At 31.7% G+C, this 17,291-nt stretch overlaps 1 protein-coding gene across 1 annotated transcript in view; it reads left to right on the top strand.

Annotated features, from left to right (window-relative positions):
• The window catches only part of shtd (anaphase promoting complex subunit 1), a 901,519-nt gene that overhangs the window by 424,100 nt on the left and 460,128 nt on the right, over window positions 1–17,291 (top strand). The window contains exon 9 of the mRNA XM_089595858.1: window positions 16,864–17,269. Coding sequence (XP_089451984.1) covers window positions 16,864–17,269 — 406 coding nt within the window. The remainder of the gene's footprint in view (window positions 1–16,863; window positions 17,270–17,291) is intronic.

Raw genomic sequence — 17,291 nt, 5'->3', positions numbered from 1 at the left:
ACCACTGCAGCCAGAGTTGACGTGTGCCCAACAACAAATTTAAACATATTAAAACCTTACCACTTAATGCAAAGCTAGTTAACACAATGACTCTGTACACTAAACATCTTCTATAACATAATTTTATACTGTAAACGGATTTAATCCAATATTATACTAAGTGTACGTTTAATGTATAAATGAGAAAATAAAAATAAAGCATCAAGTTCCAAACGTTTTAAACAGTAATATGAATTACTTGCTTATCGTTAATATATAAGCAATTATAACCAAGTCACCTAGATCGCTTGATGGCCAATTTGTTTATGAATAAATGAATATACAACTCCAGTACAGATAACATAGTAATCTAGGACACCTCCTAGCCTCTTCATTGAATAAAAGAAGAATTATTTAAAAGTACAAGTGCATGGCACCAGATAACGTAGGGCGCTTACTGACCACAATATGAATTGAGAAAACGTTTATCAACAACAAGCGCAAATTACCAGATGACGCAACGTGGGGCGCTCACTAGCCACTTTAAAAATTAATAAGACATTGATTAATAACACAAGCAAATATCACTAGATGATCTGGGTCACTTACTGTCCACTTTGTTGATCAATGAGAAATTAATTATAAACACAAGCGTCTATCTCTAGATGAACTGAGGCACTTGCTGGCGACTTTGTTGCATAATAAAATATTGTTCATAACACAAGTGCCTATCATCATATGACCTGGGGCACTTGCGGTCAACTTTTTTAATTAATAAGACATTGATTAATTATTAATGTAAGCGCATATCACCAAATGACCCAGGGCACTTTCTGCCACTTTATTAATCAACAAAACATTCATCAGTAACATCGTAACAAAGGCGCTTACTGGCCGTTAACTTAACTGATGAAACTTTAATTCATAACACCAGTGCACAGGGGTGACAGAAGCCTATGGTACTATGGGTACTAGTACCCACCTGCAAAATCGCAGGTGGGTAAAGTACCCACCTGAGTTTTGTTTTTTTCAGTTTCATCTCATGTATGCGTGTAAAATAAAAATTAGAAAAAGATTTTTATTATGAGTTTTTATTGGTAAGTTATATGTACGATGTGTACAGTGCAAGGTTGGGTTTACATCATTTGTGTGGTGAAAAAACTGCAAAATTGTTAGAATTTTTTGAAATTAAATCATTTATGAATTTTTCTAAATCAAACTCGTCAGTCAACTAATTATAAACGTACAAAATGGCTATCCAATCAAATGGATGTTGTGTTCACTATAATAATTAATAGATTATTGATTAGTTACACAATCACCAGGCACTTACTGGCCTCTTCCTTAATTATTAATGCTGTAATAAATTCTATAAATGCTAACCACTTAGCAATTCAAAGAACTTCATTCTCGCTTTATTTATTAAAAAGCATTATTCAATAACATAAGTGTCAGTCAATGTGTAACTGATAGCACTAACTATCCACTTTATTCATTAGGAAAACATTTGATAACAATCAAATCACTAGGCACATCACCAGATCACTCAGAACACTTGATATCAACTTTTAACTACTTAAAAACTAAATCAGAACTAAAGTTAATATTATGTGAAAACTTAATAGCTTCTTAAAAAGTTTATAAAGCACCAAATAATAATTTAAGCTAGAATGATAAAGTATATGGTGGGGCAGCTGATATCCGCCTTATGAATTAATAAGACACAATTACTAACTAAACTGCCTCTCAACATGTGTCACGAGACACTAAATCCCTACTTCATAACTATGTTATTAAATGGACAGTAAGTGCCATGGGTTACCACATAGTTTGCACAAGTGTCATGAATAAATGCATTTTTATATGATAACGGTCTTATGAAGGGCCTCTGATTGCCTAGTAATTTCCACTAATAGTATTAAAATGCTTTCTATCTTATAAAAGACGGTATAAAACATACCCAGCTTCCTTGTGGTATTGAAACTCGAGTCTAGTAAAGTTCTTTTTTATTAAAGAATTGAATGGCTACAAAGCATCTTACTTTACCTAGTGACAGCCAGGTTAATATGTTTTGGTTTAGTAACTTTCTAAGAACCAACAAGCGCCCTATTTTATTCGGTAATCTGCACTTGTATTCTTCATAATGTTTTATTAATTAACTATGTGAAAAGTAAGCCCGCCAAGTTACTTGGTAATAAGCACTGTGCTATTATTCAATGTTTTATTGATTGAAAAAATGGACAGCAAGCGCCCCGGGTCATTTAGTCATAGGCGCTTATATCATTGATACATGTTTTATGAAATAAAAAAGTAGCCAAGAAGTGTCCTGGGTCGTATAGTGGTAGGTACTTGTATTATTAATAAATGTCTCATTAATTAATAAAGTTAACAGCAAGCATCCCACGTCAACTGGTGATAGGAGGTTGTGTTATTTATGAGTGTTTTATTAATTAACAAAATGACTAGAAAGTGCCCTGGGTTATATGGTAAGAGCCGCTTGTATTATTAATCAATATATTATTAATTAAAGAAGTGGATAGCAAGTACCCCAGGTCATCTGGCGATAGGTGCTTGTATTATTGATCAATGTCTTGTAAATTAACAAAGAGGCCAGCAAGTGCCCTGGATCATAAGTGATAGGTCCTTGTGTTAATAATAAATGTCTTATCGGTTAACAAAGTTGCCAATAAGTGCTCCAGGTCATTTAATGATTGGTCTTGTGTTTCTTATTAATTTCTTATGAATCAATAAACAGCTAGTAAGCGCCCTAGATCGTTTGGTAATTAGCGCTTGGGTTGTTGATAAAAGTTTCATTAATTAAAAAAATGGCCAGCCCGTTTCCCACATCATCTGGAGGTAGGCCCTTGTGTTTTTATTTAATGCCTTGTAATATTAAAGTTGACAGTAAGTGCCCTGGAATATCTAGTGATATGCGCTTACGTTATTAATCAATGTCTTATCAATTTACAAAGTGGCCAGTAAGTGCCCCGTGTCGTCTGGTGATATGTGCTTGTATTTTTAATTAATGTCTTATTATCCACGAAACTGGCTAGCAAGTGCCCCGGGTTACCAGGTAATCAGCACTATAGTTGTTTGTTCATTTATTCATAAATAAATTTGCCGTTGAATGCTCTGTATCACTCGGTTGTTGTTGCTTATGTTACTACCGTTTAACATGTAACTCGCATTTTGCTTCAAAAGATTTTGCTTTCCTATGCTTTATTATTAGTTAACTTATTTATACATTGAAAGTAGATTTTAAGTGTTGTGTGTATGTGTGTGAAGCTCGTCACCCACCACAAGTCATCACTTGTCGTACGTCTGTAAGATAGTCCGAAGCTTTGTTAATGTTTTTTGTTACCGTAGACGCACACTTGGCCATATAAATTTCGCAAATCAGCTCGAAAATTAATGAAGCTAAGCAAATTCGTAAAATAACCCAGGTAAATAGAGCATTCTAGAGTTGTATAGGTCATATTCTATAGTACTCCTCGATGTGAATCATTTTGACTGAAATTGAGGTAACCTATTTTGGCATACTTATTTTATACAGAATAAAGTAAATAAAACCTTTTAAAATATGTTATCCTGCAGGTGTTTTATTCGCTGTAAAAATGAGTTTTATTAGAGTGATTAGTGGTGTTTCAACCATAAAGTTGCCAGTCAAAAGTAATTGAATCAAACGTGATACAATTAAAGCTGTGTTTCCTAGAGCTACTGCTATAGTTTTTGAATGGTATGAAGAGCTATGTGTTTGTGAGGTTGATAATAATCAAAGTAAAGTATGGCCAAACGTCACAAATTATGAAGTATCAAATCCTTAGTCTATGAAGCGTATGATTTTGAATTTAATCACTGTTACTTTGTAACAACCCTATTTCTTTTTAGCTGCTTCTACTGAAATTTCAAGCAAAATAAGGAAGAAAGTTTCGGAGTTACTGGATGAAATTTTAGATACTCATTACATGGAAAACAGCGAAAAAAGCAAACTTAAATAAGTGTAGGTATTTTACATAAAATTTTCTAACATCTCATTTTTCAAATAATACACTGTATTTATTAAGAATTTGCTTTTGAATTTTCAAGCTAATAGTTTTTTAAGTCCTGAGTACTTGTTTTAACTTAAATCCATTCGTAATTCCAGGAGAAACTTTATCTAATTATTTATTGCACAAGTACCTAGCTTAAAAATAGGCTTTAAATAAAAGAAAAAGAATTAATAAAATAAAATGTTACCGTCGAATACGTTTTTTTTCTTGTAAGCCTTTAAACAACTATACATAAGAATCAGCCAAGTGGTGCCTAAGTTGACCCCAGTAAGACTCTATTCTTTGATTCCTCATGCTTCTACTTTTAATAAAACCTTTCTAGCCTGATAATGGATCCACGTGATTTGTTCTTAATGCCATCTGTAATTCTTGGATAAAGGTGTTTTCAGAACCCTCATTAGATCTTATTAATGTGACTGCATACCATAATGTTTTGGTAGAATTGAGATAGTAATAAGCCGTTACGTCAGAATCATTATTGGTTGATACTACTTTAAGTCACAATAGATACCTGGAATATCCATCCACACAACCTTTGATAAGGAATCTAAATTGTTTGAGTTTATCATAGCCATCCAAATGCCATACAAAATTAAGACCTAGAATATGATAAATTCTTCGCTTTAATTTATTGCCAAATCTTAATTTTAAGCTATTGAGATCTGCAGTCATAAGAATTTAATAAACTGTATTTCTTTTTATTTTCAAGGCGTATTTTTTTATTAATTTTTGCCACAAAGACTTTCATCCTCAATTGAAATCTGACAAATACAATTTTTAATAACAGTGCCACAGATATCTTCCATGCTGCTCTCTTTGAAGTTTTTGCGTTTTTCATTCATGGAATAAAAAATTCTTTTAATACTTATGATGTTTATGACTCCAACAACAGCGAGCAAGACGAAATTCATCAAATAATAAAACCAATGGATATTGCTGTTGTATATAATTTTTTATTATATCTCCAGACGACGTTTCTCTCCTCTTTGGGTAGGAGCCTTTTCAAGTCCTAATTTTTAAAATATACACGAAATAAATTAACTTGAGGTAACAATACATCCACGTTATCACATCTAATAACATTTTAAAAAACTAAGAACAATAATAAAGAATTTTAAATACAGTTACAAATTAGAGACTTACAAAAAGATTATTTTGTTCGAAGATTCAAACAACGTTAGTACCCAACGAGAGCACATAATCGACTGACCTTAAATATTCAAATTATCAAATACAAATTTTACATACATATATAGACGAAACAAACATGTGTTACATATATATTCAATCTATACAGTGAAAACGCGCGATAAATTCAAATTACAATAAAAGATATAAAAAGACAAATATTAATTTACTTAAGTAACAAGTGTATATACCGTTTAAAAACTTTATTTAAATCATCACAGTCTAACATTCTATTGAAATTGTTTGTCTTTTTAATAAAAATCATCTCAGACAATAATCTCTTATAATAATTATGTTCTATATCTATAATGTTGATTTCGTTGTCACTAAAATCAACAGTTACGTTGATGACATTTTACTGTGTGTTCCTGTTGATAAAGTTGAATACGTTTTGAATGTTTTCTTCCTGCTTCCTGTATATGACTATAGTAGCCAATAACGATTCGTCCATTTCTACTAATTGATTTAGAAAAGACACTCATCCTGGTTCATACTTAAACTTTTATTCACATTGTCCTATTTCACAGAAAAAAGCAATAGTTTCACATTTAGTAGATAAAAATTACAAACTTTCTTCACCTGAATATTTTTCAAACAATTTCAAGTATATTCATACAGTGTTGCTAGCAAATAACTATCCTTTAGATCTTATCGAAAGTTGTATAAAGAAAAGATTATATTTTTTAAAGTCCATTATAATAGTCAAAATAATATTAGTCCTGTTAATAATGCTGTTGGCTCATTAGTTATACCTTATTGCCGTGAGTTAGATTATAAGTTGAAGGTATTTTGTTCAAAAAGTTTTATTAATGTTATTTTTAAGAGTAGTAATAAATTGCCGTTCAATAGAATGTATGGAAAAGACATATTGAAAAAGTTGAATAATCCGAATGTTGTCTATAAGATTTATCGCTCAGATTGCAGTAATTGTTATATTGGCCAGACATTGAGAAAATTAAGTATTAGGTTAAATGAGCGCAAAAGTGACATAAAACATAAACGTGAGAAGTCTGCCTTATATCAACATCATTTAGACACAGGGCACTCTTTTAATTTTAGTGACAATGAAATCAACATTATAGATGTAGAACGTAATTATTATAAGAGATTATTGTCTGAGATGATTTTTATTGAAAAGACAAACAATTTCAATAGAATGTTAGACTGTGATGATTTAAATAAAGTTTTTAAACGGTATATACACTTGTTACTTAAGTAAATTAATATTTGTCTTTTTATATCCTTTATTGTAATTTGAATTTATCGCGCGTTTTCACTGTATAGATTGAATATATATGTAACACATGTTTGTTTCGTCTATATATGTATGTAAAATTTGTATTTGATAATTTGAATATTTAAGGTCAGTCGATTATGTGCTCTCGTTGGGTACTAACGTTGTTTGAATCTTCGAACAAAATAATCTTTTTGTAAGTCTCTAATTTGTAACTGTATTTAAAATTCTTTATTATTGTTCTTAGTTTTTTAAAATGTTATTAGATGTGATAACGTGGATGTATTGTTACCTCAAGTTAATTTATTTCGTGTATATTTTAAAAATTAGGACTTGAAAAGGCTCCTACCCAAAGAGGAGAGAAACGTCGTCTGGAGATATAATAAAAAATTATATACAACAGCAATATCCATTGGTTTTATTATTTGATGAATTTCGTCTTTTAATACTTGATATTGGAAGCGTATTCTCATGCTTCTTCTTAAGAATAGGCTGGATATCGTCATGACTACAGTTCTCATTAAAATGCTTTCGAACTAGGTTGTTCGCATTCATTTCTGTGTCCTAAAAAAATTGAGTGAATTAATTTAAATTAATTATCGTCTTCTTCATGTGTAAGTCAGAATGTTATTCAATGTCAATTACCTACATTCCAGTCAAAATAATCTACTTTGGCTGCATATAAAAAAAAGTACACTTATTAAGTATTGTTCTGTCAATATTTGCTTACTAAGATTGTCCTACATCGAAAAAATTAATAAAATTATAGAGGACTATTTGCACAATATAACCTATACTGCTGTGAAATGCTCTATTTACCTGCGTTATTTTACGGATTCACTTAGTTTTGTTATTTTTCAAACTGATTTGTAGAATTTATATAGTCGAGTGTGCGTGTACAGTAACAAAAAATGTTATGACGACTAGTGTCGACTTGTGACGAGTAATGAGCTTCCCCTTACACATAGTCAATGTGGCTTGAACTAATTTCCGTAGGTAGACACCCTGCTCTCTTAAGATTGATCAAAAATTGGCAGTGAAAGTAATATTAGATAAGATTCTGAATGATTACGTGGGAGACCAGATAATAAAAAAGTGATGGGCTGTAAGATCACGTCAAGTTTCATTTAACGAAAGAAACAGAATAATCGGTAGTTGACTAAGAAGCTCACAATTAGTGTAAGATGAAAATGAACTTGTAAGTGCTTAAAGACTAGTTATTAGTGAAAAAGTTAAGAAAAAAATTTGAGAGTGATGGGCTGTGAGAGGACTTTGAGATTCAAATCATTAAGTTGAGAAAAAGAACAGAATAATTGGTTATTCACAAAGAATCTTAGAATTTAAGTACACTAAAAAGGAACTTATATGTACTTAAATAGTCTTAATAAGTGAAAAATTTTAGAAAAGTGAAGGGTATAGTAAAGCAAAGTGAGGTAAGAAGCGAGAGAAAGGTGGTAGAGAAATGAAGATAGGGAGTCATTGTGTTTTTTGAAAAGATTATTTTTTCAAAGGTATAGAAAATGAACCTCGAGAAATGCGTAGAAGAATTTTTTTTATATAAGATCTATGTAGATGTCAAAATGCATAAAATAACGGAAGTAACAATTAAATAAATAGGCGGTAAAAAAAGACTTGTTGTAGTAAAGTTAAAAATAAGGGAATAAACGATAAAGTAATGATGAACTAGAGTTGACTGGATAGTGCATGTAGAAAATTACGTGAAAGAAAAAGAGAAAGAAAGACAATGATTTGTTATGATTAAATCAAAAGAAACGAGCAACGAGAGAAATAACACCACAATTAGATATATAAAGATAATAATTTACAGCAAATGGTTTTTACTAAAAGTGTATACCAGCACTAAGAGAATGTCTAAAAGGTAGAGCAAAAAAGCAATAACCACAGAAACAGTAAGGAGATAGTAACCAATAAGTTTGAAATATAAAGTAAAAATGTAACAATGGAAATAATTAAACTAGAATACCAGAGATAAGCAATAATTCCAACTTACAGCTAAGATATAACAGACCCAATTAATATCCTCAAGGAAAACATAAAAACCCATAAATAAAAAAACTTAAAGTCAAAGCATTTAAAAAAGGGAGTAGATTTAAAGAAAAACAAGAAACTTGTAAACAAAACAAGTGGTAGTAAATAAAGTAAGAATACAAGAAATAAAAAGAATAGAAAAGTTTGAAAACTCCAGTTAAAAAAATGTTCACAATTATATAATAACAGAGGATGAACCAATGTATTTACAAAAGTGCAACTAAAGGAAAGAAATCTAGTTGCTACGTTTTGTCGTGAAAATGAATTCAAAGGAAAGTAATATTGGAAATAAAAGAAAGATATAAAATGCAGAGATTGCAAGAGAAAGTATAAAACCATGTGCTCTTACTAAAGATATGTAAAATACATAAAAATGAAAAAGAAATAAATGAATTACTTTGCGAAGATGCCGTAGAAATATTAATACTGGAAAAAGTAACCATAAAAGCAAAAAAAAAAAAAACAGAAAATTACCAATATTAAAAAGAAAAATTAGGGGTTGCAGATGTACATTGTGAATGTGAATTTGAATATAAGTGTAAGGATACATGTTGAATAAATTTTAGTACAACGTTATTTAAAAATATATGAACTGAAAAGAAGTTAAATTATGTTAGATTTTATTCAATTCAATTCTAATATGAACTTGATGACTTTTTATCAAAATTGACTAAGTGACTGTAAATATCTTCATTTATCTGTTTTAAAAATTAATTTTTAATTTCTTTATTTTTCTAAATTATTTATATTTCTGACCATATGCACTTGTAGATACAGTTTATTCAAGTATGAATGAAAAGATCTCTATTACATACATCTAATTATTTTAGTATTATTGCATTGTATTTAACGAACGCTATTCAAATCAGAAAGTAATAAAGTAAGTATTCGCAGTGAAAAAGCATTAAATGGTTAATTTCAAATGTCGTGCAGTGTGGTAGGCATAAAGGGGTTGTAAAAAATGTGTACAAAATATAACGTGGCATTTATAGGTATGGAGAAGTGGGGCAAACAACCAAAATTTATTATAAAAAAAGTGTATAATGTGCGTGCTGCTTAAACATTCTACATTGTTATAGAATATTCAAATATTTTTTGTATAGGTAGGGGTACCGATTAATAAGAGTATATAAAGCATCATCCGTCGTGAGTTTGAACGTCAGTTTCTTATCAGTGCAGTGGACAATAAAAACAGAAGCCCTGACATAATTTTACAACGGAGAAGAGAAGGACTGCAACGCATTGCACGACACACAGTTTATATGATGCCCTTCAATATCCATTTAAATTTCTCTACAGAGAGGATAGATACTATTTTAATTTAAAACGAATCCAACCTGTAACAGGTGTAGAAACAAACAAAAAAGTAACTTCCAAGTAGTCTATGCTTATCGTTTAATGGTCAAAAACAATGAAACAAACAATCACAATTTCAACACTCGCCGTTTATTTTAAAAATTTCTGGTACATATGTATGCTAAAATAGAAGTAGAGTGGTTGCTTTACAAAATACTGAATCAGAAGAAACTACGCACGGAAGAATACATACACCTTCGAGATGTGATCGTAAATGACAAAAATATTGACGACATTGGATCAATGTTAATCTTACCCTCATTTTACACAGGAAGTCCGAGACATATGCACGAATACACTCAAGATGGCATAACCTAAATAAGAAAATATTGATGACCTGACCTCTTTATAACGTTCACCTGCAATTCATCGTGGCCAGAACTTTAAGAACAACTAAGGTATGGACAGCCCCCCATAGATGGACACGATATAATAGACATGGATAGCCCAAGTTTTTCGACAAAATCAAATGATATTTATTAAAGTCATCCCAAAATACCATATTTTTAAAACCGTAAGATGCTGGATGCACACAATCGAATGGCAAAAGTGAGGACTGCCTCACTCACACAATCTCATATGGCTACATGGCAGAAGTCATTCCACAGATATTGACAAAATTATCCAAGCTGAATTTTTTAATCCACAAGAAGATCTGGAGTTGTACGATATAGTTGTAAAAAAACATGATTCATGGACCATGCTGACTATTAAATCCCAGTTTACTATGTACGAGTAATAAAAAATGCACAAAAAAATACTCAAAATCATACTTGGACGACACTCAAACCGGAGATGATGGCTATCTCAAATACGGAAAACACTCACCCAAAAAAGGTGGCTTCACAGTTAAAATACGAAAACAAGACAGAGACCAACAGAAAATAGATAATCGATGGATAGTACCATACAATCCTCTACTTTCCAAAATGTTCCAAGCACACGTAAACGTAAAATACTGCAATTCAGTGAAATCCATTAAATATATCTGTAAGTATGTGAACAAAGGCAGTGACAACGCTGTATTTCATATAGTGAAAGACAGAAAACATCAAAATAGAATCGAAGAGATCTTTGTGTAGCAAATAGGAAGATAAATCAACAGTAACGAAGCAGCGTGGTGGATTTTCGGTTATCCTATATACGTATACGAACCAACTGTACAACATCTAGCAGTACATTTAGAGAATGGACAGAGTTTACCTTACAAAAGATACTGTCAGAAAAATTGCGAGCGAACCACCTAAGAACACAACAATGACAGCTTTTTTCCAACTGTGCCAAACGGATTTATTCGCAAAAACATTGCTATATTTCGATGTCCCTACCTATTATACAAGAAACACAACAAATAATTCTTTTAACAACGGAATCAATGAGTTCCAGTAGAGGAACATTCAGGAATCATAAAACTTAACGCAGTAGGCCGAGTATACACCATACATCCGAACAATGCTGAATGTTTCTATCTTCGTATGTTATGACATAAAATATAGGGATCAAAAAATTTCACAGATCTCAAAACTGTTGATGGTTATCAATGCTAGATGTACACACAAGCATGTCAACGCTTAGGACTACGAGAAAACGACAACCGCTGGATGTTAACACTACAATAAGCCTCATTCAAAGCCTTAGCTTAGCGAATCAGAGACTTATTCGCTTTAGTTCTAAAAATATGTAACACATTAAATCCAAAATACTTATGAGACTCCTTTAATAAGAGTATGAGAGATGACATACTACACCAAATCCGAAAAGCTAAACCAGAACTGGCCATCGAGTTCAACGACGACATCTTCAATGAAACACTTATTCGTCTAGAAGATAAATATTTAGCGATAAAAAATTAAACCTAAGCACAACTTGAGATGCCAGCACCATAACAAGATGCTTTCAGCATAAAAAACTTTGAAATTACAAAGTAAAAAAGCTACAAACTCAACGAATTACTTCAATATATTGCTCACAACAAACCACTTCTTAATGACAATCACAAAAAAAATTTACAACGTTACCATGGACTGGATCAACAACAATACTGGTGGAACTATTTACTTGGACGATTTAATGGTACTGGGAAAACGTTCCAAATAAATCTATTAATGAAAGAAATACGTGCTTAACAACACATCGCACTTGCACTGGCATCATCTGACATTGCCGCTACACTTATAAAAGGAGAGCAAACTACTCATTCCATCCTATAAATTACTCAAAGCCATAGACAGAACATGAGAATACTTGCAAGAAAGCTCTGAAATGATGGAAGGAGTTCTACTCATACTCTCAGGAGATTTTCGATGAACACTTCCACTTATTCCTAAGTCAACACCAGTAGACGAAATTAATGCATGTTTAAAAAAATCATACCTCTGTCCACAGATACAAATACTGCGACTAACAAAAGATACGAGAGTAGAACTATCAGATCAAGAGCACATTTTGCTCAACAACTTTTTTAACAAATAGGCGAAGGCACATATCCTACTGACCAGACGACTGGATTCACTGAACTCGACATTGATTTTTGCAACATAGCTACTACTGAAAACGAACTCATCGACCAAATTCATCCAAATATTAAAGTTATGTGACTCTAATGCTTGTCAGTAAATTAGAAATTCATACGACCAATGGTATACAAGCGAATGTTGATACATCTTAATCATTGTATTGAGAGGTGTATCCGAATAGATGGCGGCAGTTTTAATACAAACTTTTCGTATCCTCCATACATGCTCTTCTTTTTCAATATCCAATGTACTTAACTCATAATATCATACCACATTAATTCTTCTTCAAGAAAATTTTCTTAAGAAAATAAATAAGAATGAGAAAAATATCCTCCCCGGGTGTGGATCAAACACACAACCTCTTGTTTACTAGACAGTTTCTCTACCACTTGAGCTACCAAGGAGCCGTACATTCACTTGCACCGTTAATTTACCGACAAGCATTAGAGTCACATAACTACTTTATCGGGCTTTGGTGAAAGACAGCTCCGAAAGTTGAGAATGAGAAACTTATCTAAACTTACGGTGCGGGTGAATGTACATCTCCTCGGTAGCTCAAGTGGTAGAGCAACTGTCAAGTAAACAGAAGGTTGTTTGTTCGATCTGCACCCAGGGAGAATATTTTTTTCATTCTTATTTATTTTTTTAAGAAAATTTTCTTAAAGAAGAATAAATGTAGTTCGATATTATGAGTCTTAAGTATATTGAATATTGAAAAAAATGGTCATGTATGAAGGATTTACAGTGCTTGTATTGAAATTGCCACCATCTACGCATATGCACCTCTTGATACAATGATTGAGATGTATCAACATCCGTTTGTATACCATTGGTCGCATGAATTTCTAATTTACGGACAAGCATTAGAGTCACATAACTACTTTATCCGGCTTTGTTGAAAGACAGCTCTGAAAGTTAAGAATAAGAAACTTATCTAAACTTACGGTGCGAGTGAATGTACGGCTCCTTGGTAGGTCAAGTAATAGAGCAACTGTCCAGTAAATAGGAGGTTGTGTGTTTAATCCGCACCCGGGGAGGATATTTTTCTTATTCTTATTATTATTTATTTTCTTTAAAAAAATTTTCTTGAAGAAGAATTAATGTGGTTTGATATAATGAGTCTTAAGTATATTGGATATTGAAAAAGAAGGGCATGTATGGAGGATATAGAGTGCTTGTAATATAAAGTGCCGCCAACTACGCAAATGCGCCTCTTGATACAATGATTGAGATGTATCAACATTCGCTTATATTCCATTGGTCGTATGAATTTCTTATTCAAATATTGCTTATAACTATGCCAATCCTGAGTGGCTATTTCAGAGGGCAATTTCAGCAACTAAAAATTCTAATGACGATGCTGTCAACTTTAACATTCAATCGAAAATTCCCGGTTCTAAGAGGAAACATAAAACGATCGACACGATGGTAAACGTTAAAGAAAGTGTCAACTTTTCTACAGAATTTTTTAATTCTTCGCAAGTACCAGGTTTGCCATAACATTGTCTTTTACTGAAAATCAGATCTCTCATCACACTACTTAAAAATCTCAAGTTACTAAAACTTCGTAATGGAACAAGGATGATCGTCAAACACCTATCTAAAAAACATTATCGAAGCCGAACTTATGACTGGAAGGAACAAAAGACAAATAGTATTTATCCTCAAAATACCACTGATCTCTACTGAAGTGCCATTCCAATTTAAAAGACTGCAATTTTCAATCAAATTAGCCTATAGTCTTACAATCAACAAAGCGCAAGCACAGACTTCAAAATATTGCAGCATCAACCTCAAAGACTCCTGCTTATCTCTCGGTCAATTATATGTAGCCTGCTCTCGAGCAGAAAATTCTGAAAATTTAAACACAAATACCCCGGAAAACAAAATGAAAAATGTTATTTACAAGTAAGTATTTTAACTAAAAGTATTGTAATTAACATTTATTTTTTCAATAAAAAAATTGTACCTCTCATATTTTAAAGTTTATTCTTTAATTCAAACTAACAGACAATCTTATACCAAGTACCTGAGCGAAGCTTGGTACCTCATCTAGTTTTTAAATAAAAAAAAAAACATTTGAATTGCTTTATTTAAGGGGGACCGTGGAGAACCTACTTAGAGGATATAGAATATCGATATAACTTAGGAAGAAACATACACGTATTAATAGTTATTTGGTTTTTATTTATTTTGCATTAAGGTTACAGTGTAGTCTTTCAGTCATTTAATTTTATTTTCACGTTTCTTTGCTGTTCTAACCTGCATAACAGTACATGTAAAAAGAGTGCAATCTGAGTTTTGATGTCAGAATGTTATACATTTTTTCTTAACTTTTTTTGTATTTTTAAGCTTGTTTACGTTGTATTTATTTTAACTGTAGTTTAATAAAATATGTTTGTGAATTTAACTATATTTTTAATAATCACGTTTTAATTTTTAATTATTTATCATTGCCTGTGGTTATAACTTTTTAGTATCACTTGCTATCCAATTTTTTTAGTTATTTGCATAAGTAGCGGGAGTAATGTATTTTTTTCTTTTTTTTAATAAAATAAAATGCAAGTTTCAAAGTAATGCATGATGACAACATTTTTTTAGTGCCAATGTATTAGATTCATAATTTTGATTATTTATCTAATGAAGTGCAATAAAGTTACGTGGTAAGGTCCAAAAGTTTCTGGTCTGAACTATAAAATGTAGGAAAAATCTCAAATCACTTTTATTATTTCTCAACGTAATCACCCTTTATTTTAATACTTTTTTTACAGCGCTTAATCAACATTTCTATACCCTTCAAAAAATAGTCTAAATTTTTTCCTTGAAAATGTTACAACACTGCTGACTCCACTTCTTGATCAGTGTTCAACTTTTTTCCTCGTAAGTCTGATTTCAATTTTGAAAATAAATAATAGTCTCTTGGGGCCAAATCTGGACTATACGGTAGATGATTGAGCTGTGTGAAACCGCATTCTTTAATGATCGCCGTTGAAACACCTGATGTGTGAACCTGCGCATTGTCATGAAACAACTACACTCCTCGTGACAATTTTCGTCAACGTTTTTTTTAATAGCATCTCACAACAAGGAAGCTTAGTATTTGCCCGTCACCTTTTTTTGCGATTGAGTCACCTTTGTTTTTTTTGGCCTTGGTGAGCTTGGACGATGCCACTCCATCGATTCCCTTTTTGACAGAGAAATATGAAGGAGAATATTGCCAGTATACAGCATCCAAACGATGTTTGATTTGTGGGCGTGTTGCCTTGTTTTGTTAAGAATCTGATCACAGCTCGATACTCAATTTTATCCATTTCAAATTTTTAATCGACTATCTGACTTCAACATGCTGTATCTTTCTAATGAAATGAAATGATGTAATATCTTTTATTATGGGTGGGTAACTATAAATCTAGTAATTTAATGACAGGTTAGTTTTGTGTCTCCGATTATTGTATTGTGGGAAGGCCGGAAACGTTTGGACCTTACCACGTATATTAGTAAACAGACTAATAAACAGATTCATGATTTACAAGTACTTTGTATATTGTCATTGTGCAATAAAAATTCAAGTACTTGGTGAATCAAGGACAAAGTCAATAGAGTTCTTCTTTTAATTACTTGCATCTTAAGCCAATTGGTGTAACAAAAAAGATACTTTTAATACTCTTCCCTAATATCCTCAAAGTGGTTAAGGACGTTCATCACACATAGCGTTTTTGGTAGAATTTTCCTAGAATTTGAACATGATGTTTGTAATGATGTTATTAAGTCACATGTCAAATTTGAGACCGTTTCACAACACCATTTTTTAGATATTTAATGTTAAAAAAACTTCAATTTAGCACGTTAGCTTATAGACGAGTCACATAAAAATGGAATTCATAAGAAAATGGGTGATAGAATTCATCCAATCTTTTTTGCATCCTGCCATACCGTAATACTGGAATGATATTCAATTTTCAGAGAGATTGACAAGTTATTTTTGTAATTAAAATAAAAAACAACAGTGGCATACGCGTGTATATAGGTATACAAATGCATGCGAAACAGTTCCTGGCGCTGCCGCATGCTTGCTTTCCCCTTACTGCACTCCCTACGTTTTTCCTCTAACTGTAATAAACGTCCTTAATTAATTGCTTGCCTTTTTTATTAGTTTCTTATCTCGTTTTTATACTAACGAGTTTCTAGCCTTTAAAATCATTCTAAGAAAAACATATGAACAACATTAAATTTCTTTTTTAACTGTTGAATTACCTTCTTTATTTATTCGTTTTTAAATTATTGTTAAGTGCAAAATTATTAGGCAAGATAAACAGAAAGTTAAATAGTATGAAAAACCTTTTCTGAAGATGAGCAATGCGCTCTTAAGTATTTGTGAGAGTAGATTTTATTTGACTTTATCATACATTTATGATTATCTTATGAGCATATTGAATATTGATGCTTGCCTTTATTCACTTACTTTTGCCTCATACATACTTTTTTATTTTAGAAATTGAACATGATGGCAGTTTCAGAAATAACAGGAAATATTTTGATTTACTCTGGAGTTATACCAATAGGAAAATTACAAATTCCCAGCATTATTTCTCATATTGTTGAAAATCTCTACGTAACACCGAATTCTGCTGAAAAATATCTCAACTCTCCGTTCCCACAAGGAAGCTCTCTTATTTCACCAAGTAAATCTTCAACACCAGATGTAAAATTTGATGCTGGATTACATTTGTTAAACTCAGTTAATACAAACTTTTCTAGCTTAAACAATGCAAATCATGTATTGTTTAACAGTAATACAACAAAGTTGAAAAGCGCCGTTATAAATAAGATTATTATAGAGTACAAAAACTTACGGTACTTTAAAATTGTACTCCCATCAATGAGAGCATCCCCGATAGGTATGTATTTGCGAATTTCATT

Source organism: Copidosoma floridanum, unplaced genomic scaffold, assembly GCF_036245765.1.
Source record: "Copidosoma floridanum isolate Cflo_tuat_1 unplaced genomic scaffold, Cflo_Japanese_pri ptg000004l, whole genome shotgun sequence".
NCBI lineage: Eukaryota > Metazoa > Arthropoda > Insecta > Hymenoptera > Encyrtidae > Copidosoma > Copidosoma floridanum.
The sequence above is the reverse complement of the archived record's forward strand: the minus strand, read 5'-3'. Positions and strand labels throughout refer to the sequence as shown.